Here is a 25,061-nt window from a genome sequence, read left to right as displayed (position 1 = left end):
ATATATATATATATATATATATATATATATATATATATATATATATATATATATATATATATATATATACAATACCAAAGAGAATATCACTGATCGGGAACGTTGAATAAGAGAAGCAGAACCTGAAGGAGAGAGAAGGAAAATTATCACAAGATCAAAAGAAATATAATGACCATGTGACTAGTATCTACAGTTAAAATAGTCGAGTTGCTACAACCTCGGAAGGTCTGTAACACAAAGGGAAAAGGAGAAAGTATCTCTTCACGGCTGAGTGTATAACACGTGCGTTTTCACCGCCAGTGGTCCCAAGCTCGATTTCCGGTGGAGGTACTTGTTTCGGATACAAACCCAAGCGACAACTTGGGGCCGCGGTGGCTCAGTGGTAAAGCGTTTACCTCTGGTGCATGTTGTTCTTGGTTCGGTTCCAGCTCGCGCCAAGTGAGCTTTTTGATACTATGTACGTAGGTTTTTCCGGGTTCTCCCCTTTCCTCCCACTTTCTTCTTTTCCACCATTCCTCATCATCACCGTCTCCCTTAGCCTAACCGGCATAATGTGGGACGTAAAACTCAAATATTTCATTTTCCATTTCCATCCCTGGGTAAAAGCATAATGCAATTTGACATCCTCATTTCCAATGGCGTGGATGAAAGATGGTTTTGCTTACTATTGTTTGCAGCCTTGACACTTTTACTTCGCCAGTAAAGCGCATCTGCCAAACGTTTATACTGTTTCATTTCCGTAGGTTCGTAATTGTGCAAACTGCGCCAGTTGTTGTTACTTAAATAAATGTACGTAAAACTACTTAGGTATTATTACTTAATAGGAGAGTGACTATTTAACACAGGCTACCAAACTTTCAATATCAATATGAATGCAAGACTATCAATTATCCCAAATTGACTTGTGCTTTTAAGAAGTCACTAATTATTTTTCTTTTTTCTTTTCTAAAAGGGCATACCAGCATCCACAAGTCGCTCAACTATACTTACGAACAATCAAATACAGTGTGGAAGATATCAGTACTTGTATACAACGACCACTGTGCACTGGCTACAGCAAATACAGGTCCTTTGACGGCTCCTGTAACAATCTCAAAAACCCTCTCTGGGGTATGCTGGGTACCCCGTTCGAGAGACTGCTTCCAGCTAGGTACAGTGACGGTAAGTCTTTATTCTTTTTATTTTGTAGTATTATTTTAGAATTTATAGAGATAGTTCAGAAAATAAAGCTGTTTGTACAGGGTCACCTGAGGGCACTTTTTTGCCCCGGGTTCCTAGAACTACACCATCTAATTTTGGGGAGAGATACCTTGCCCCACTCCCTAAATTTTGAAAGGAGTACAGAGGACTACCCTTATTAAATTATGACAATTCCCACCTAGAGTTAAAGTTAGATATTTAGTGGATGCGCCAAGAATGCGGTCTTTTTGCATCCATGCAATGACATAGCTTAAACACGAAAACAAAACTAAGACAAAATCAACAATAATACAAAACTAGAAATAAATTAATTAAAATACATTCAATAAACATCCACTCACAAGCTAAAATTCAATCGCATGCAAAACATGAAGCTCTTGTGAAAACAGCAGCAGTCCAGAGATAAAACGAAGTGTCATCGCCAAGAAGTAAGATTACTATGTACCCCTAGCCACGGCATCTGGACAGAGACCATGGTCCTTGAGCCAGGATCTCAGGGGAACAAAAGTGTTCTCAGGTAACACTAATACTACCCTGTACATGATTCAAGAAAAGCCTTCCTAGCTGGTCTTGTCGGTAGCTCTTTTGAATTTTGTGTACATGGGATCCGGGGTTCGATTCCTGTAGGAGCGAATTAAAACTTGAACTCATTAAAGTGGTTCGGATTTAGGGTTGTGATATTTTTCAGAGTCAGAAAAGGAAGAAAATTTTACGATTTCTAGCGAGAAAAAGAAAGATCTGTGATACTCAGAATTTATGCATAACAAAGACCATTGTTTCACATAGTAACTTTAGCTATTTGTATGATATATCGAAGCTCGGACAGTTTCATTAAAAACAATTTCAAGATAAATTACGTAAAAGGTATAATTCTCGATGGGAGCTCATGTGGTTCGGATATCAAATTAGGCTGTAGGTTCTCGTCTAATACAGCCTCGGTGCTGAAAGCGGTGCTAAAATCAAATCCAACCAACTCAGTATATTACACAAATCTTTGTTACCTTTCAATTGCATTTTAATGAAGACTGCATTTCTTAACAGTCCCACTCCCTTTTTAATACGTTCAAATTATCCTCGCAGAGCTTATCAAAATCCACAATTGCTTGGAGCTCTGCTTATGCTTTCATTAGTTCACAATAGCTATCCTTTACCATTTTTCCCCTGGAGCTCTGCTTATGCTTTCATTAGTTCACAATAGCTATCCTTTACCATTTTTCCCCTGGAGCTCTGCTTATGCTTTCATTAGTTCACAATAGCTATCCTTTACCATTTTTCCCCTGGAGCTCTGCTTATGCTTTCATTAGTTCACAATAGCTATCCTTTACCATTTTTCCCCTGGAGCTCTGCTTATGCTTTCATTAGTTCACAATAGCTATCCTTTACCATTTTTCCCCTGGAGCTCTGCTTATGCTTTCATTAGTTCACAATAGCTATCCTTTACCATTTTTCCCCTGGAGCTCTGCTTATGCTTTCATTAGTTCACAATAGCTATCCTTTACCATTTTTCCCCTGGAGCTCTGCTTATGCTTTCATTAGTTCACAATAGCTATCCTTTACCATTTTTCCCCTACAAGCTGTAATCGATGGAATCTTAAACCCAATATTACTAAAACATAGAATTCAACCACCTAATTATATGGAGTCCCATACAACATATACCAATGGTATTTATCATTTTAAGTCCGTGAAGTTATGTTATGTCTATAGAGCAGAGTAATAAGGATTGAAATTTTATTAAAACCTTAACTGCAAACTGTGACTTCAAATTATTAAAGAGAAGTAACCAATATACTAAATCTATGGAGTCTTTAGATTTTAGTTCTTATTATCTATAATCCGATGATCTTATTAGAATTTATACATCCTTCAGCCAAGCCTGACGTAGGGTGTTACAACTTTAGTAAGCTGCTGACAAATCAATTTTATCGTAGGCTTCGAAAAATCAGAACGTCACACTTTACGACTAACAACATACTGCATTAAATTTGGTAGCCAAACTTATTAATTGTATGTGCGTATAGATTTATTATACAACATTTCGAAACATTGTTAGTTCAGTATGTTGACGAAAAATGGTCGGAGAAACCCTCACTCTGTCGTCCGCTGTGTTACGGAAACTAAAACTCTCACCAGAATTTATGACTTCACACATTATAGTCTCTCCTGTCACACACCTTTCAGGTTTATTATACACATGGCTTTCATTATTCAATTTAACCGTCTTTCCCACATTCCTCAACAGGAGGTAACTAACTACATCTATCTTGCTCGAATAATGCAGTTAGAATGATTTGTGAGAGCCTCATACTTATGATTCAATTATTCAAATCAAGAAAGAGTTTTAAAAATAAAATGAAAAAATAAAAATCTCTAACATATTAATATAAACTAACAAAGAAGAAGAAATATATATTTAAGGCATATGGAATCACGTAATTGTTTCATATAATTCATTATTCTAGATTTTTTTCTGTTTGCTACGCAATTTTATTTTTCATTAAACTGGAGAAAGGAAGACAGTATTCGGCTTAGGACATTTGAGACGTGAAAAATAGCAATAATAATAATATTAAGTGAATATTCTTGAACTCCGGGTCACATCAAAGTCGAAACTACTAGTATTAAATTCAGCCGTGTTAGCATTTCAGATCCTCTGGGTCAATAAATATGTGAAATTATAGAATTAAAGTGTAAATTGTTTCATTACTGGTTATAATATCTTATAATCGAGTTACTGAAAGGAGGCCTCTGACAGATAGCTGCACATGTTGTAAACAAAACGAGAGGGAGGATTGTTCGCCAATCACAGCAGTATTCTCTCACGCTGTTGCTAGGCAACGAAGGTCATTGACCGCGCTATTGCCGATAGTTGAGACGACTTGTTAAACGTCTTAAGTTTGTCGCCAGAGCTGCTGTCTCTGTTGTAGAGCCTCTGGCAACAGCGCTTCTAATACTCTACATGCTCTACCCAACTGTCAGAAGCCACCTTTCCTTGCAGACACAATAGGTTGCTGCTCTTTCTGTCCAACGTCAAGTTCCTACTAAACCAATAGAGCAAGGTTAGGGTCAGCAGTTTCTTCCCTCTCAATTCAAAATGGTATATAAAGAACTGAGAATTTGTGAACTCAAGTGAAACGACTGGTTGAGAATTTAAAATCAGAATACACATACTAAGTTGAGATAAAGTTGTAATAGCAGTTTCATAACACATATACAAAATTCATTTCTATATGTCAAATATATAGGTTGGACTAAAAATAGTGGCAACATTTCTATCGGGTCTCAGCACTATACGCGTAGTGATAAAGAAATGTGAAGGATGAAGTGTGGCGAGTGGCAACGACTTTGTTTTATTCAGCCAAAAGGAGCATTGCTGTGAAGAAAAGGAAGGAAATGCAAGAGCCATAACAATATGTTTCAGAAAAACGAACTACCTGCGTGGATCAAAATTGAAGTAGCGCGTGAGCGTAGTGCAAAAACAATGTTTTTAGGGACTTCCTGACACCCTTTTCGGCCTAAATGAAGGGACCAGTTCACGGAAAGCAGTATGATGCAAGCGAAACCATCATGCGTGCCACATTGCGATCCCTGCAAGACACCGACAAAGATTGACGTACTGATGATGTACGACGTCTTCCACATGTATGACAGAAGGTGTTAGAGATGGGAAGCGATTATGTTGCAGGATTATACGGGGAATGATCAAAAAGTAAGGTTGCAAAGCCAACAGTAAAACACGTGTATATTATTTCATACAACCTATACAGCCAACAGATAGTACATGCATTTGGTTATATTTCGACCTTGTCTCCATATTGATTGGGGCACTTGTCGCATCGTGGGATAAGTTTGAAGATTCTCTCCCGGTAAAAAGCCTGTCCTTGCGTGTTCCGCCACCTTGTCACGGAGTGTTTCATCTCCTCGTCTAAAGGGAAGCAATAGGCTCTAGGTGTTCCTTTTAGTGTGGGAACAGGTAAAAGCCGCATGGAGCAATATCCGAGCTGTAGGGAGGGTTGTCAATGATGTCCTAGCTGTGTACAAATCTGTTGATACCGTGCTGAGTCGACCACTGCGCTCCTCGTTGGCAACGTTTTCTCTACCAGCCACAAATTTTCAACAGCATTTTACGAGATGTTGACGAGACATTACTGTCTCTCCGCGAAACTCTACTAGCTTCCGGTGAATTTCAGCCGCGATTACATGTTTCGTCCACAGAAATCGAGTAACTGAGCGGACTTCTTCGTGAGACCAGTTTCCAAACGAGTTGCCATTGTTTTACATACAACTATGCTGTATGTGGCGGGTGGCTGAAATTCTGGACAGTTGCCAACTCCATGTATTAAAATTGCCGCACACTTTTCCTTCCTCTATAACAGATGAAACTCCAGAAATATCGGCCTTGTAACATTAGTTTCTGTTCTTCTCTCGTAACAGGTGTTCTTCTAGGTATAAAGCCAGGTAGAAATTACAACAATGCTCCCATTACTTTTATCCAGCTTAGGTGTTCTTCTGTGTATAAAGCCAGGTACGAATTACAACAATGCTCCTATTACTTTTATCCAGCTTAGGTGTTCTTCTGTGTATAAAGCCAGGTACGAATTACAACAATGCTCCCATTACTTTTAATCCAGCTTAGGTGTTCTTCTGTGTATAAAGCCAGGTACGAATTACAACAATGCTCCTATTACTTTTTATCCAGCTTAGGTGTTCTTCTGTTTATAAAGCCAGGTACGAATTACAACAATGCTCCCATTACTTTTTATCCAGCTTAGATGTTCTTTTGTGTATAAAGCCAGGTACGAATTACAACAATGCTCCCATTACTTTTTATCCAGCTTAGGTGTTCTTCTGTGTATAAAGCCAGGTACGAATTACAACAATGCTCCCATTACTTTTTATCCAGCTTAGGTGTTCTTCTGTGTATAAAGCCAGGTACGAATTACAACAATGCTCTCATTACTTTTTATCCAATTTAGGTGTTCTTCTGTGTATAAAGCCAGGTACGAATTACAACAATGCTCCCATTATTTTTTATCCAGCTTAGGTGTTCTTCTGTGTATAAAGCCAGGTACGAATTACAACAATGCTCCCATTACTTTTATCCAGCTTAGGTGTTCTTCTGTGTATAAAGCCAGGTACGAATTGCAACAATACTCTCATTACTTTTTTCCAGCTGTTGTAATATTTATCCTGTACAACGTATTCTATAATCTTACAATACAAAAAGGCAGATAACTCAGAGAATTAACCATATATTGTTTGTTATTTCCAGGTGTGTATGAGCCTCCGATTTCCATTTCGGGGAAACCGCTTCCTAATGCAAGGCTCCTTCGAGTCACACTCTTTCCTGAAATCGATCGACCTGATCCTTATTGGACGCTGGCTGTTATGCAGTGGGGGCAATTCATAGTCCATGATATTTCCCTTACGATGAGTCAACAAAACCGTGAGTACTTACGATAAGAGCAAAGTGAAGTTCTGTTTCAATGTGTAATAGATAGGCCTACGTCTTGAAAAATATTTTTATTATTTGTTTTTAAAATCTGTAACTATGTATACCAATAAATAATTTACATTCTTCTTATCCAGTAATTAAAATCCATAACAGTTTTGACACATGATATGAGATATTTTCTCTTTTATGTAATAAATATATTTTACTAACTTTTCGAAAGACTTCTATTTTCAGTTTCGAATTTAAAAAGAACAAAAGTGAATTCCAATTAAACATAATTATATTTAATGTTTCGTGTAAGTTACAAATGTTTTCCTTTTACATGATACTTTTGTGAAAAATTAACATTTATGAAACAAAGTAAATATTCATTGAAATGACTCAAATCATGTCACATTTTTTGTAATCTAATTGTAATACTTTAGTACAAGAAATTGCGTCATTAGATTTTCTCAAATTCTTTCACAGGGTATTAGAGAAAAAGAACTATCCACAAATAAAATTTTTATATATATTTCCCTCTTCTGTGAAAGTGAGGGCACACGAACTCACGGTCAGCCGTACAAAGTGGTCACAATTTTCGGTTCTGTATGTTGAGAGAATAACACGACATTCTTAAGGTGAAACAATAAATACGCTTTGGAGCAATGGATTTTAATCCTCCAATAATACCACAAATGCATCAACAACCCCCAAACAGTTCAATGTGCATTCTGCACGCAGAACAGTACTAACACAGTATACGTCCAATACCATAATCAGGCGGTTGTTCCATTTGTAGTATTGTTGGAACGATGAAAATTCGTTGGCTCCAAACTCTATGGCGCCATCTATTTGTTGACCTTGAGAATGTCAAATTATTCTCTTGGCACGAAGACCTGAAATTCTGACACTCTGTACAGCTGCTCTTGAAGTTCGATGCTTTTGCCTGTAAAGAAGGTTTTATTTTTGCATAGGCCTTTTTCTTAACACTCTGTACTTTTGGAAACATTTAGGTGTAGAATAATTTTAGTTTTACGAAAACATAATGCGTCAGCTGGACCAAAATAGAATTTTGTGTTGTTTTTCTATTGTGGTTACTTCTTTCCATACAGCTCAAGGTCCAATAAGATGCTGTGCTCAAGATCTGCAGGTGCAACCTCCTGAATTACTCCACCCAGAATGTTTTCCAATTAAAATATCATCAAATGACCCATTCTACTCTAAGTTCGGACGTAGATGTATGAACTTTGTTCGAGCCCAAGGGGTCACAAATCGAGACTGCAAATTCGGTCCTGCTGAACAAGTAAGTAGCTGTGAAACATCGTCATCGTTAAAAAAATATTATTTTAGTTTAACGTACCACTGTTATGTCCGTTAGGCTAAAGGAAACAATTGATTAGTCACAGTAATACCCGTTAGGCTAAAAGAAAAGATTGATTAATCCCAGCTATGCCCTTTAGGCTAAAGCAAACGAGTGATTAATCACAGTAATGCCATTAGGCTAAAAGAAACGAATGATTAGTCATAGTTATGCCCGTTAGACTAAAGAAAATGAATGATTAGTCACAATTATGCCCGTTAGACTAAAGAAAATGAATGATTAGTCACAGTTATGCCCGTTAAGGCAAAAGAAACGAATGATTAGTCAAACCCTGACCGTTAGTCAAAAGGAAACGAATGACTAGTCACAGTTATGCCTATTAGGCTACGGGAAATGAATGACTAATCACAGTTATGCCCGTTAGGCTAAAAGAAACGAATAATTATGACATGATTAATAGAATGAAAGTGACAAAGGAAATGGAAGAACCTCGAGAAAACCCATGGAGACGATGTTGTCCATTGCAAACTTACATATCTGGGACATGAACCAGGACATAAAGTTTCTACCACCAAGTTGTCATTTCCCATCAAGGCGGTCAAGGTAAAAAAGTTAATTAAACAAGTAAGCAGAGGAAAACCAGTAAATTAATTGTCAGTAGACAAATTATTAAGATAGAAAAATGTAATAGGAGTTTATGTCTGGTGTGAGGAATCTCTAGTTTGATCTAGAAATATGTGATGCATCAGTTAGTATAAGAAGTTACTCATATAACTTCTCATCCAAAACAAGCAATTAGAAAGGCCTGCATTATATCAAACCATGTTCTTCATATATATATATATTCAGTATATTCAGGTGCTGCTCGTGCAAGGGATGCTTACAATTTAAAACTTTAGTTCTTTTAAAGTAGAAAAGTACAGACTTGTTTTTATTTTTATTTTTTTTAAATAGTTACTCACTATGCAAAGCTTCATATTCACATCAATAGGAGTCAGTGATGGAACATAATCATACATTTGTGGTCTATCACACAGAAATATTAAGAGCCATGACACAACACACCCGATTACCCGCCATGACTCGGTGACCCGGAGATAACGAAAGTTCGCCTTACACACTGAGAAGTAAAACCTCTGGTGCTAGTCTGTTCAATCGCATAAAACAACTATAAAGTTGTACAGTATAATCTATATATTATAAGTAAAATAATAGGTTTATATGTTTGTCTCCAATTCTTTCGACAATGAGATCTCGAAAACCACAAGTGTTAGAAACGTATGTTTTAGCTGATCGATTCCAAATTTTGTGTAGATTATTCAGTTTTAATTGAATATCTAGAAAACCGAGGCCGTTATTTATTTATCACACTTTTAAGGGTACACTGAAAGCATTCAAATAAAAAAATGTATAAAGCTTCATATCTAATGAGTTATTCATTCCAACACAAGATGGTTGTATTCAGGTGTTGTATATGTCTCAGGCGTTTGTTTCATGGCCAAATGATAGTGAAAAACGAAGGATAATCGTTTCTCCAGGCTAAGATAAATCTTTATTGATTAGAGAGTTTTGCCCAATGAACACCATACATCACTGACATTATAATTAAATGTGTATGCAATGTATTTGCTTATTACATACTCCATTCAAGGAGAAAGAAAATACAAATCATACATGAATTAGAAACTCCAACCGGAAGTAGGCTCAAATCTTGCAAACGGTGCAAGATATTAAAAAATATCCCCTTTATGGTACCCCTTGCCGATTTTTATCAAGACGTCTTTCACTTGTGTTTATTAAGATACATGTACAGATGTTCTGGGGAATGACAATGAGATTATTCATGCCCATAGAAGATATATATGAATGATGTGCTGTGTAGAGGGCGCAGGTTCAGCTAGTCTCTACATTAAAATGCCAGATTTATATGTTGGTGGTCAAGAAAAGTTTATATGTTTATAGCCAATCCTTTCGGCAATGAGACCTCGAAAACCACAAGTGCTAGAAACGTGCCGTTTCCGATCGATTTCAAATTTTGTGTAGATTAGCCAGTTCTCATTCAAAGTTTCAAAGAAAAGTCTTTATTTTCCTATTCCACTTTGTAGACGTCGTTTTGACCTATTAGTTTAATATTGCCAGTAGAACGTTAAGGTTAATATCCTTGTGAAAGGCAACCAGTAGAGTAGCTATGTATAGCGGGTTGATGGACGTTTCAGGCGCTTTGGTTTAATCTGAATGACAAAATCTATTGCAAGCTGGCAACTTCGAAGGCTTGTGAACCCACAATGAGGCCTCTTTGGATATGGAATTATACGAAAAAATATTTGCATTTGGTATCATCTATCTCTTATCCAATTTGCCACAAGCTTACCCCAACATTCTATATATTAAATACTACATTTATATGTTTGTCTACAGCAATTCACGCCCTTTAAGAGTCTTCTTGTTTTTTACTTGTGTCCGTAAGGGACTTCCGCACATATAGTGGGAAGTGGGAAGGAACCTCACATTCACATTAAAATTGTGCGCTGTGTATATAGCTCAGGTTCAGCTAATTTTGTTATTAAAATGTTCATAAATTCTATAAGATTAAACTTTTTTTTTTCAAATTTCGAATGCAATGAATTATTTTCAATTTTATCATTCACAGATGGATGGAGCCACTCACTTTATTGATGGTTCGATGGTTTATGGTAACAACGAAAGCGAAGCAAGTACTCTTCGTGAGTTTAATAAAGGTCGATTGCTAGTAACGTTTCTAGGCAAGAAGCAAAGGCCTTTCCCACCCTTATCCACTACCCCCAACGACACCTGTGCTATTCAGAGTGCTAACGACTTGTGCTTCAGAGCAGGTAAGTGCAATGAATGTACCTACGGTAAACTTTCAGCGCTTCAGTGCATTTGCTAGCGTGTAAGTCCTAAAATGAAATATGTCTTATATGCTGATCAGTGGTGTACGCAAGGGATGGTTTCCGGGTTTTATCACCTCCCTCCCCGATTGAGCAACATATAATGTAAACATGGTGGTGTATGGACTTTTGGGTTTCGGGTAAAAGAACGATGAATTTCGAAAAAGTATTTATTAAAACTTAACAATCTTAGGAGTAAATTTGGATAAGGGCGTAAGTAGCAATTCTTCAATTTTTCAGGAGAGCAGAAAAACAAACGCTTTTATCCAATTAACCAACGTATTCTCACACTATTTTTGGAGACAGGCGTTCGCTACGGAACAGAGATATTACCTTAACACCATCTAGACACATACTCAATCTTGCAGAAAATATGTATATCTCATTTAACCGGAAACAGGTCGATACGCCCTTATCCAAATTACCCCTTCTACTACACAAAAGTAGCTAGGTACCCCAATGGGGTTTAGGAATACCTAGTTTCTGCATTTTTAAATATTTTAAAATATATGAATCTAAAATGTTGTAAAGAATGTTACTAATATCTGTACCGAAAACCGCAACATGATACGCCTCACGATTACCGAAATATGGGAAAATAAAGAGTGACGCCATAGAGGTGTTGCATACTAGATGGTAACATCGAAAAATTAATGTAACAACAATCTCAAATCAAAAGTAGTTTCAATCCAAAACATACACATATATGGGGTTTGGGGATACCATGAGGTTCGTAAAACTCCCGTTTTTACACATTTCCAAAATATATCTTTAAAAAATTTTAAAGAACGTTACAGGTATTTACCAAAAACTGCAAGGTGGTACACATAGCGTTTACCGAAATATTGGAAAACAAAGCGGCGTCATACGTATGTGAGGTTTTGCGACTAGATGGTACTATTTTCAAATATTAATCACTTAACAACTCTAATAATCTAAAACAAACGTTAATACGGTGTTAATATGGTTATACAAACGCATGAAATATTATGAAGTAGGAAACTTGAATTAGTCTTCTTTTTGATGAAACTACGTACACCACTAATTCCGATACAGGGATTTTGATTATTTCAATCTCGATAACTACTTAAAATTCTGTGTCGTTTAATGTCTGGAACAGGGAGTGGGCCAATCACAGAGGACTTGCTGGCGTCAACGGCCGTACAGGACAATGTAAAACATTTTCAAAAGAATTGAATATCCATATCCAATTTATAAAATCGTTCGTCATACCCTACTATCACAGGAACATAAAAATTGTTATAACCGTAATCTGAATATTTACTTATTGAAGAAAAGCACAAAAAATTATTTAATCATCATTTAAGTGCAACACTTGACCAGACCGCCAATGTTCGATGGTACACTCTGCAAAAGGATGTGCCAACACGGAGGATATTTTTAAGACAGACATCAGTTATCCAAGAAGAACTTTCAGCTGAGTTTAAGAGATTACGTAAGAAATTCATTTTCAATAACGAGTCAGGTGGGCCGAATTAAGAGACTCAGTGGGCTATGGGTGGCCCGAGGGCCGGCTGTTGCACATGGATGCTTTAATACACTCAAAACTGTTCAAGCTACCTATAGTTCAATCACTCAGTAATTGTTGTTTGGATACAATCGCTTTATTTACCATTTTATAGTGTGTATGATTTGCTCTGGACGCTATATAGACATTTGGAGATGCATGTGAGATTTTACATTTACTAGTTGTGTTGCTATCTCTTCACACGTTTCTTGCTGAAACATCACTTTATACCTTTAAAAAACTTCATAATCATCGCCATTATCATAGTTATTCTGTCATTATTGGCAGGTCAATCCTGCAGCTGATTCTGAGAAGCTTCTTCCAATCTCTTCATCTTCACGTACGAATTTTCTGTTTTGATATTGTCCGTCAATTGTACTCTCCTTCACCGTCTTCTTCTCTTTCCAGTCACTCTACACTCTAGTTCCTTCTTAGCCAATGTCCCAACCAGTTTTCCTTTCTCTTCTTAATAATATTTTAAATTGTTCTTTTCTTTCGCACATTTCTAACATCCTCTCGTTCGTTTTCCGTTCAACCCAACTAATTCACTCCATTCTTCTCCACACACACATTTCGAGTTTCCAGTCTTTTTTTTTTTTTTTTTTAATCACTTTTGTTCATCTCTCTGCCCCATACATTACAATATTCCATACGAAGCATTTTATGAGTATTTCTCTTGTTCAACGTCTCACAAAATAGTCTTTTCTTCTTCCTAAAGGCTTCTTTCACCGTTCCTATCCTTTCTTTTATTTCACGTTCCAATTTATAATATACAGTGAACTTTTTCACTCAAAATTCAATACACAGAATGGAATACGTCTTATACGCCGGTACATGTTATATATGTGCAAGTAATATAGATTTAAATACACACATTGTGCCTACTGTTCACTTTCAGTTACAATCCAAACTAAATGAGGCGAGTAATTAGAAAATGTTTTCTACATTCGATGAAAGTAGAAAATTGATTCGTATCATTAAACATCACATATTTTTAGAAGTTTCGTTTATCAAACTTTCCTTTCCTTATATATTTTTGTTGTCTGTCCAAACGTCTGGGACACAAGAATATCAAGAACTATTTGATTGGTCTTCATCAATTTTGGTCAGGATATAGGTCAAAAGTTCAGAATCGAGCTCGTTTGAATCAAGTGATACTCAACATAGAAAGTAGTAGAGATGAATCATTTCTGATTTATACGTAGATCATTTTTAGGACAAAAACGGTAACAGATAGAATGAAGTGGTTTTCTGTGAATGAGCGTCCCAGGAATTCATTTCTTCTCCATTCGTCTGTAGTAAAACCGGAAGTTATAGAAATCCAATGCAACTTCCGGTTTCAATATTGACCTACACAGAGCAAAAACGATAAGACAAAGCTAGAAGTTTTTAAATTAATTTGGCGTTCTAAGAAGACCTATTGTATTCATATCTGAAGTACCAGAAATCAGCTACTTCCGATTTTAACTATTGTCAATTTTCAGAATTAAAACAAGTTTTAGATTTTCGAAAACTACTCATGAGGATTAACTGTCGCCCATGTCATTTTGTTCAGCATAATCAGATTTATCGATTGGTACACGTCTTATCTTTGGACAATTTATTTTCATTAATCACTACGCTGATATTCTCTATTGTAGAATCTTACGTCTGTCACTCCCATTTTATGACTTCTGTTTACCGAAGAACAACTATAAACGGATTTTTTACAGCCACAGAACTAAAATTGTCATATCTGATACTGTTAATTAAATGATTTTATGCTAGGTAGAAACATCTACGTAATAACAACTGTAGCTTTTAATCGCTCCAAAATTAACCATTTATCTTAATTTGTCTGAAGTTCCTATATGTAATGTTTAAAAATAAACCAATCGCTGAGGAAAGCAAACCAATTTATTAGTATCAAACTTGGTAATGTCTGATGAAGCCAAATGGTTAGTTGGCGAAACTGTCCCAGTGCAATAGCTTATAATGATAAATTGGTTTGCTTTGCTCAGTGGGTAGTTTATTTTTAATTATAGTGTCAATGGATGAAGCTAATGTAACGGCGGATGTTAGAAATTGTAAGTAACTTAATTCCGAAATTCATCCGTTCCATCTTGTGACGATTTTATGAAAGAAGTACGAAGTTGAGGAATATGACACGTCTAATGTTTCTTAGCAGTATTATTTTAGTACTATTTTTTACTAAGCCTGCCGTACGTCCCGTAAAAAAAAAAGAAGAAAAAAAGACAATCCCGATTTTGGACCCGAGTGTCCTGCGTGCTCGTAAATTTAGTAGGGACACTGAAATACCCCATATTTTAATCCTGTCACTTTTCTGCTATTGTGCTGCTAAAATGTATTGAGCCGTGGCAAAAATGCGAACTAAAGCTCACACCCTCACACACCCATGCGTTGAGCCAATAAGGGTTTAGCTGTTGCTAAGCGAAAGAAAGCAAGTGGATAGTAGCGTTCCTTCAGTCGATAGTAACGTTTGCAACGGAAGACTATGGATCAAGTCAATGTGGCATATCTTTATCAATATCAGCTTATCAAAAAGTGAAAAATCAAAAATTCTGACATTGGCTGGGAACCCTGTTCCTAATGAATTAACAATAAGCTGTAACATATAGCAGCTTCGAACAAATTATCACATCACTTTCCGATTTCATAGAGAGCAAGCCAATAGACTCACAGCGCAGAGCTGCAGTAGTCCGTCCGCAGTCAAGGAGATCTGCAATCTTTCATAAAGTGCATGAGCTGAGCAGGCCGATGGCCAGCCCAAAAATGTAGGAGAGCCGATCTAACCATATTACAGTTCATTTGCAAGCCCTACAATTCATTGCAGAGAACGAGGAAAGAAAAGTAGCTGCACCTGAGAGAACTTTCACCTATTATACTGTTGATCATAAACACAGCTACAGTTCAAAATGAAATGAAATGAAATTTTTGAGTTTTACTTCCCACGTTTATGCCGGTTAGGCTAAAGGAGAAGGTGATTATGAGAAATGAATGAAGTGGTGGAATGAAGAAAATGGGAGGAAACGGGAGAACCCCGAGAAAACCCACGCACACGGTGTTTGTCCACCACAAAGTTCAGTTGACGGGGGCTGGGATCAAACCCGGAATCCCAAGCACCAGAGATGAACGCTCTACCACTGAGCCACCGCGGCCCCCCCAGCTACAGTTCATTGGATTGTGTTGGAAAGAGTTTGAGGAGGGGGGGGGAGCATCAAAGTTGTCCCGTATCTTTCATAGAAAAATATGGTAGGATTATTTTTAACTTTCCCTAATTTTATTTTAAGTTACACTCCGCCAAAATTTCAGATTACCACCTGTTTCATCCGCTTCATGATTTTTGTTTCTTCTTACGGTAAAAGAAATAAGGTATCTTCCTTCCCAATCCCAAAATGTTGAACAAAGTGTATTTTCCCTTTAAGTGAAAGAACATTGAAGATAACTTCAGTGTTCGTAGGTTTCGTTAAGAAAATTTCCCTCAACAGACACAAAATTTTCCTTTTTCATATCAACTTTTACCTACTTTGTAAATGAAATAAAATCTTTCTCTTTTCCGTCGCACGGTTATGCCGTGTAGGCTAAAGAAGACGGTGATAATGAGAAATGGGTGAAATGCTAGAATGAAGAAAATGGGAGGAAATAGGAGTACTCCAAGAAAACCCGCGAGCACGGTGTTTGTCCACCACAAAGTCCACACAGGCTGGGACCCCAGGGACCCCAAGCACCGGAGGTTAACGCACTACCACTTTTTTAAGAACTTCCTGACTATTTTTTTTCTATTTTAACCACTTCTCGCGACCACTAGACTCGACTATAACGCGATAATATATATTATTATTAAATAAATAATAGCAACAGCAACTTTTATATGGCTACTAAAATCTTACGCTTCTTTTTATTCTGAAAGATGACTACACATCACAAAATATTTGTCAAATATCCTTCTTAGTGACCTCAACTATATCTTCATAACAACCAACTATCTATATCCATGACAACCTAATCAACAAAAACTTTTCTTTTTCAATATATATTTCTGCTCACTTATTGCGCCTCTGATCATGTTCGTAGGACAGTACAGATTGATAATATTACATCATTATGATATTGCACCTCTGATCATTGATAACATCATTATCGTTATACGACAAGGACACACAACATCGAGGACAGTTAAAATGCCACCCTTGCTACTACAGGGGGATACCCACCGGCTACCACTGAGCCACTGCGCCCCCCTTCCTAGTTTGTTGAGTGTCCAATTCCTATGGCAGAAATTATGTGATACAATTAATTTAAATATTAAAGGAAGTGTCAACCACATTTGTTTTATTAATTTGCTTTTTGCGTCTATTTCATTTACTTTCTCTTCATTTTTTTTACAATGAAATACACACACACTAATACACCCAGCCAAAAATAAGTATAAATTATGCTACTTTCAACAGACATACAGACACACACACACACACTATTGCTATTTTATTGATTCATTTCTGAAGAATAAATAAAAATTTAAATATTTATATTGGTCAACTAATCTGCTCAAGAATTTCCCTGGATTTTCACGTTTTATTTTAAAAATTCCATTTTCCCTCTTTGCTAAATTTACCTACCACATTTCCCTACATTTGAGGAATTTCCCTCAAACTACGAACAGTGGATAACTTAACTTACTCAAGCTACATTTGGTAGAGTTTCAGAAAGCTAAGGGGAAAAGTTACACAATAAAATCAAGCTTGTAATTGTTTACTGACGTATTTTCCTGTGTAAAAATAATGTTTAATAAATTTGCCTAAGCGTGGAAATGTGTATCTCTCTTTACCTGACACACCTTATATCCATTAAGAAATATTACAGTATTTCCTTATTAACGAAACCATCGAAAATAAATAGAAAATTAAACAATAATACAATACTGGCGTTTAAAGCAGACAACAAATAAATTTCCTTTTCATTGTTGTCAGTATTTTGTTTGCTAATTCATTTCATATTGTTATGGTTATGATAACCGTATACTGCAGGCACTCGTTCATTTCTCTCTCCTACTCTGCACGCACGAATTGTAATTAACGTACAGCAGAACGCATAACAATTGTAATTAGTTAAGCATCGTGGCTTTTCTCATTCAAAATTATACCACTTATCACTCTGTACCCACTCCATATAATTCTCACGATATTTATCTTTTATTTACATTGGTGTTTTGTTTTAGCTCTTGGCTAAAATGTCTGTACTATGTTTTCCTTAACTGAATAAATTAATTAACCGTTTACTTTCGCTTTTGTCCAAAACATAAGTTCCTTATCTTTCTTAACTTAATAGATTAATAGATACTTGATTTTTTTGTCCGGAACGTACGTTCTCTATCTTTCTTACTTCAGTAGATTAACCGCAAGGTGACCAGACGTCCCGTTTTAGCCGGGACAGTCCCTTATTTTCAACCGTTGTCCCGTTTTTTTATTCTCAAACGGAACGCCTAAATGTCCCGTTTTTAAGCAAACATGACCCAGGTGTCCCGTAATTATTATTCAAAATATAAATTGTCAATGCTAATTCTACACTCTTCCGTACCAACACTCATTGGGAAGGTTCAGCCGTGCCTAGAACTTCTGAATATTCAAGTGAGAATTGAGTGTTTTGTGGTTCAAGTGGGAATTGAGTGGGAATTCTGAGTGTTGAAGTAGTTAAAAGTATTTTTGGGTAGTACTTAAGTTATAAACGCTGTGTTATCATTCTTACTTGTGTATTTTGTAAATTGAAAATACTGCTGAGTCCCAAAATGCAATGTGGAAGTCCCCCCCTTCCCGTCGCCGATTCGTATGCGTCCCGTTTTTGAAAGTAAAAGTTCTGGTCACCTTGATTAACCGTATGCTTTTGCTTTTGTCTAAAGCAGGGATGCAAATAACCACTCGTACACTCGCCCGGGGCGAATGGTTCATCGGGGCGGGCGACTATTTAATATCATACCGAAGATAAGTACAAAATTTCTATTGTAGGATATGGGCTAGAAGCTTTTTTCTTGGGCTAGTAAAATTTTGTTGCTTATCCCTGCATCCCTGGTCTAAAAGATATTTTTCCTATTCTTCTTTATTTGAACTGTGTAACGTGGGTTCCTGTCACCACGGCATGGCGCGTCCTCAGGTTGCGGATCGAGGAGAAGGCCTCTAGATATAGAGGTTAGCTGCGAATATACTGAATAAGCAGTCGCGGACAGACGACTAGGAGTGGTCCTCCAGCATGAGGTTTGAGTAGGGCTAACAACCTCATCCTGTAAAAAAAAAAAGCACTTGTTCAGAAATATTCACAAAAGCCTCGGACAAGGACTGATAACCTGACACGACCTCAGCAAAAGAAAATGGACATGAGATTTGGAACATGGAATATTAGGAGTCTTTATAGGGCAGGCGCGTTAAAATCCGTAACGAGGGAGTTAGAGAAATACAGGATGGACGTAGTAGGAGTTCAGGAAGTTAGGTGGGAAGGAAATGGATCTGAGAATTCCGGAAATTTTACGTTCTTTTACGGGGAAGGAAATAAAAATCACCAGTTAGGAACAGGGTTTTTCGTTCATAAACGTATATTACCAGCAATTAAACGGGTTGAATTTGTTACTGACAGACTTTCTTTTATTACTCTTAAGGGACGGTGGTGTGATATTATTGTTTTAAATGTACATGCCCCAACGGAAGATAAGGATGACGATATAAAAGACAGTTTTTACGAAGAAGTGGAACGAATATTTGACCAACTCCCGCGATACCATATGAAAATTCTATTAGGGGATTTCAATGCGAAGGTAGGACGAGAGGATATTTTCAAACCGATTATAGGGAACGAAAGTCTGCATAAGGAAAGTAATGACAACGGTGTTAGACTCGTGAACTTTGCAACATCCAAAAACCTAATCGTGAAGAGTACAAAATTCCCACATCGCGACGTTCATAAATACACTTCGACATCACCAGACGGGAAAACACATAATCAAATTGATCACGTTTTGGTAGATAGAAGAAGGCAATCTAGCATAATTGATGTCCGGTCGTTTAGAGGGGCTGACTGTGACACTGACCACTACCTGGTAGCAGCGATAATACGAGAGAGGTTATCGTTGAATAAAGTTAATATTCATTGTCCGAAAACGGAGAGATTCAATTTAAAGAAATTAGAAGAGAGCCAGGTAAGAGAGGAATACCAGATTGAAGTTTCGAATAGATTTTCGGCTTTAGAAGATTCGGAGTGTACTAGTGTTGAGGATACCTGGATTGAAATTAGAGATAGCATTAAAATTTCAGCAAAAGAAAAATTGGGACACGCGGAAATACGTAGGAACAAACCATGGTTCGACCAGGAATGCATAAAACTAGCAGAGAAGAGAAAACAGGCAAAATTACGCTGGCTACAAAATCCGAATGAAATGACTACACAAAATTTCGCAGATATCAGGCGGGAAACTTCCAAAACTTTTAGAATAAAGAAACGCGATTTTCTGAAAGCTAAAATTAAGGAACTTGAAGATAATAGTAAAAATAAAAACATCCGGGACATGTATAAGGGAATCAACGAATTTAAGAAAGGCTATCAACCTCGTGCTTATATATTAAAGAAATCTGACGGTACAGTTCTCACTGACACGGATAGCATCTTAAATAGATGGAAAGATTTCTTTGACGATTTGCTTAACAAGCAACCAAAAACTAGTGTTCGTGGAGAAAAGGAGATACACACCGCAGAACCGTATATTCCAGAACCCAACCGAATAGAAGTAGAAACCGCTATAAAGAAATTAAAGAAACACAAATCTCCGGGTGTAGATGAAATTCCGGCTGAGTTGATTTTAGCTGGAGGCCAAAAATTGTGGAACAAGATACACAAACTCATTCTCCTTATCTGGAACAAGGAAGAATTGCCACAAGAGTGGAAAGAATCAATCATTGTTCCAATCCACAAGAAAGGCGACAAAACTGACTGTAATAATTATCGAGGCATTTCTCTTCTGTCAACATCCTATAAAATCCTTTCAAATATTCTGTTAGCAAGACTGACCCCATACGCAGATGAAATTATTGGAGATTATCAGTGCGGATTTAGACGAAATCGATCAACTATCGACCAAATATTTACCATTCGCCAAATACTCGAAAAAAAGTGGGTATACAATACCCCGGTACATCAACTATTTATTGATTTTAGAAAGGCGTACGACTCGGTTAGGAGAGAAACATTATACAACGTTCTTGCAGAACTTGGAATACCGAGAAAGCTAATTAGATTAATTAAGATATGTTTAAATGAATCCCAAAGTAAAGTCCGGGTAGGAAAATTTTTGTCCACGAGCTTTCACGTCGAAAATGGCCTGAAACAAGGAGATGCGTTGTCGCCATTATTATTTAACTTCGTTTTGGAATACGCTATAAGGAAAATCAAAGATAGCAACCAGGGCTTACAGTTGAACGGTATTCACCAGGTTATGGCATATGCTGATGATGTAAATTTAATAGGGGATGATAGGAGAACAATAGAAAGAAATGCAGAGATCTTCTTAAATGCATTTAGAAGTAAATGGGTTTAGAAGTAAATGCAGAGAAAACTAAATACATGGAAGTGCGTCGGGACCGGAATACAGCAAATTATGGATGCGTTAAAATATTAAATAATACTTTTGATAAAGTGGATAGTTTCAAATATCTAGGATCAATATTAACAGAGGAAAATCATATTCACGGAGAAATTAAATGTCGACTAAAAGCAGGGAATTCGTGTTACTATTCGGTTCAAAATCTCTTGTCGTCGCGAATTCTGTCGAGGAATTCGAAGCTTAAAATATACAAAACGATGATCATGCCTGTATGGCTGCGTAACGTGGTCACTTACTCTGAGGGAAGAACATAGACTGAAAGTATTTGAGAACAAGATCCTGAGACGAATATTCGGACCCAAGAGGAACGGGAATGGGGAATGGCGGAAACTTCATAACGAGGAACTACATAATTTATACGGTTTACCCACCATTGTTAGGGTCGTCAAGTCTAGGAGGCTTAGATGGGCGGGTCATGTAGCTAGAATGGAAGAAAGTAGAAGCGCTTTCAAAGTCTTGACAGGAAGACCAATCGGAAAACAACCATTAGGAAGACCTAGGCGCAGATGGGAGGACAATGTTAAGATGGATCTCGCAGAGATTGGACTACAAAGTAGAAACTGGATCCAATTGGCTAAGGAGAGCTTTTGTGAACGCGGCATTGAACCTCCGGGTTCCATAGGCCATAGAGTTAGTTAGTTAGTTCTTTATTTGAACAAACTAACAGTTTGGATTCGTTTTTGTGGCAATATGTAGGCCTATATGAAGGGATTTTTTTTTTTTAGTGATTGTTTCAAACAAATGTGAAAGTAAACTCTTAATCTATTCAGGTAAGAAAGGTAGTAAACAAATGTTTTAGACAAAGGCGACAGGAAACTCTTAAACTATTCAGGTAAGTAGAAATGGCACATGTACAGTCAGAAACAGTATTACGTATAGATTGGAGCTATCATTTTTTATACCTTCAGCCTCTACTTCACGTGAAGGAGTTTGGTTTCTATGACGTGAAACTTTCACTATTAATGTTAAAACTGGAGGTTGTAGTAATTTTTACCACGTCCAGTATCAGTAGAAAGATTAGAGTGGATAGACAAATATATTCTTGGGGCACTTAATTTATTCAAGAAAACTACTCCTCGCTATTTCTTATCGCCTTTACTATATAACAATCAACGTTAAAACCGGAAATGGTTCATTTCTGTCACTTCCGGTTTAAATAGAAAATTAAGAGAGATGGTACTTATTCTTACAATCCTAAATCGATTACAATAAAACGCTTCCCTGTGTATTATCAATATTACTCTATAGCGCTCAATGTTAACAGCAGAAATGGTTTATTTCTGCAACTTCTGGTATTTAAAACAAAATATTTTTATGCTGAATTGGCAACACTGCTTCACCTATGGCGACACTGTTTGTGGTTTTGGATAGGGCATTTTGTTCTCATTATATTGTGCAACTTTCATTTTGATTGCTTTAACGGTTTTCAAGATATTTACTTTAAACGCACATAATTCCATGATATATTTTTTTGGATATTTAAATTTTGATGCTCCCGTAGCTCCTACCCTTCTGGTCCATAGCACCTTAAATTTTGCTAATGTTCATTTCTCATGATGCTTAATCAGATGTGCTATGTGGCAGTCAGATTTTATCGACAACTTGTGGGAACCTCACGTGTAAGTCCAACAATCACCCTGCTATAGTTAACACGTTCGCTGCGGCAGTATAAAATCGAGTTTGGATCTCAGTGCTATACGAGTCAGCGTGTGTCTCGTTGAAGGTTTGTCCGTCGGTGGTAGTAATGTTAAAAATCTGTACAAACGAAAATGCCAGAAACGCACAGAGGTAATACAATGCATACAACGGTACCGCACAAAAATGAAATATTGCACGAGCCACCGATGACTCGTAACGCAGCGAACGTGTTAAGAGTGGTGTTTTGTTGAATGATTTTTTGGCTATGGCAATTCTTGACCAGATCTCTTTGGTGCAGTAAGCGTCTCTCGTCAAAATACTTCCCAGATACTTGAAATGATCGACCTTTTCAAGTTCTCTTTGTTCTACTCTGACCCGTAAGGGCGCGTTTCCACGGGATATTCTCATGACTTTCGACTTTACGAGGTTGATTTCCATTCCATACAGCTTCGCATTGTTAATTAATTTGTTAATCATCTGTAATCCTTCTTCGGTTTTAGCTATAATAACCGTATCATCTGCATATCTAATCTTGTTAGTGATCTGACCTCTTGTTAGTGATCCAATTCCCATTAATGCTTCATTAAACATTCACTGTATATGTTGAATAATTGAGGCATATTCTACATCCTTGTCTGACTCTCTCCCTATCTTCACACTATTAGTTTCTCCTTCATTCAAGCATAACTACACTCGTTGTCGTAGGCTATGCAGTGTTTCTTTCAAAAACAATGTTCCGTGGGGGGCATACTTAGTATTCCGGAGGGGCACTGCTGATACTATTCTATTTATTATTATATTATAGACAAATTATTTTGGTCTCCTCCGGATACACTCTCAGAGCTCCGGGAGGGCAGTGCCAGGCCTGTATCCAGGGGGTCTAGGGGTCCGCCCCCCTAAATTTTTGCTGCCCCCCTAAAAGTTTTACAGTACCCTTGCAAAAGAACTATAATATGGTGATGAACTATCATATGGTTGGATCGGGCCCCCTAACTTCAATCGCCCCCCCTAAGTTTTTGGGCTACGGGCCTGAGCAATGCCCCCAAAAACAGGCTTGGAAGAAACACTGGTCGTATGTACAGGTTTCGAGTGAGTCCTCGTCTCTCCAGTTGACTCTGATTCCTTCAAGTATTTTCAGATATGTAGGTGTTATTGTATATATATAAATCAACGTTAAAATCGGAAATTATAGTAGACTTCTATCCCCTCCAGTTTTAGTATACAGCTAAGGAAGGAGATTAAATTTATTCCTTGGGACCCTTAACGGATTACGGGAAACCGATTCTCGTTATCCATTCGTATATGAGGAACGTTGAAACCGGAAATACTTGATATATACCACTTCCGGTGGATGGGTCACCTCTATTGATGATGATCCGTTTAAGTAGCTCTTGAGATTTTTCGTCTCTCGGACAGACGATCACACGAATGCAATAAGTATATAAAAGAGCTCTGATAAACCAAACTAATTAAAAAAATAAAACCTCACGCTTGTTCTAAAAGCAAACGGAAGCGATTGTCGATAAGTGTTTCTTTCATAAACAATGTTCCGGGGGGTGGCACACTTAGTATTCCAGAGGGGCACTGCTGACGCTATTCTATTTATTATTACATTATAGACGTATAATTTTTGTCTCTTCCGGGGGACACTCTCATAGCTCCGGGGGCAGTGCCCCCCCGAAAAAACAAGTGTGGAAGAAACACTGCTGCCGATACCTCTCAGTTGACATAATTCTGCGTACGCCACTACGTTACTACAACTTTTCTACTTTCTCTGGTGTTACTCTAAATTGTTACACACATTAGCACATTATTAGAGTTAAAAATAAAAATGTAGTATGTTAATAACAGAGGATTAAGATTTTTCGTGTACAAGTTTGTGATATTTTTAAGTAAAAGGAAGAGTTTATGTCATATCATGTTGTACTATGTAAACATAAGACAAAATAATGATCCAATATATGATGCATATGTAATGTATCATATAATCCCATAAGAAAAAGACTTTTAAAACCACTAGAGATCACACGGAAAGACAATTCTCATAATTTTTCGCAATTCTGTTTCAAGTCAGTGTCATCTCAGATAGGGAAAGTGTTTTTAACAAAAATATCACAGTTGAAACGCGATTGTAACATTCACATACTTTCATATGTTCTGGATGGAACTCTTCACTTTAAACTTTCAGATTGTGCGGGAAGTATTCTAAAAGATTTTAATTTTACTATGAGAGATGCATACGTCATGTGAATAGTAACTTACCTTGCCTTTTCTTATTGTTATATATGTGAAAGAAAGTTCAATCCAAACTTTTCATTAAGTTGAATTGTCGTGAACAATCTGGAAGGAAGTGCACATATATATTCACACACTTAGTGTGTAAATTA

General features: G+C 37.0%; 1 protein-coding gene across 2 annotated transcripts in view; it reads left to right on the top strand.

The window, feature by feature from the left end:
• Positions 1-25,061, top strand: part of LOC145679891 (immunomodulatory peroxidase-like) — a 173,881-nt gene that overhangs the window by 118,123 nt on the left and 30,697 nt on the right. For both annotated transcript variants that reach the window (XM_081750407.1, XM_081750408.1), the window contains exons 4-7: positions 953-1,161; positions 6,473-6,646; positions 7,750-7,940; positions 10,609-10,810. In XM_081750407.1, the coding sequence (XP_081606533.1) occupies positions 953-1,161; positions 6,473-6,646; positions 7,750-7,940; positions 10,609-10,810 (776 nt within the window). The remainder of the gene's footprint in view (positions 1-952; positions 1,162-6,472; positions 6,647-7,749; positions 7,941-10,608; positions 10,811-25,061) is intronic.

Source organism: Thermobia domestica, chromosome 2 (genome assembly GCF_964235325.1).
Source record: "Thermobia domestica chromosome 2, izTheDome1.hap1.1, whole genome shotgun sequence".
NCBI classification, from domain to species: Eukaryota; Metazoa; Arthropoda; class Insecta; order Zygentoma; family Lepismatidae; genus Thermobia; species Thermobia domestica.
This window is presented reverse-complemented; position numbering and strand designations above follow the sequence as displayed.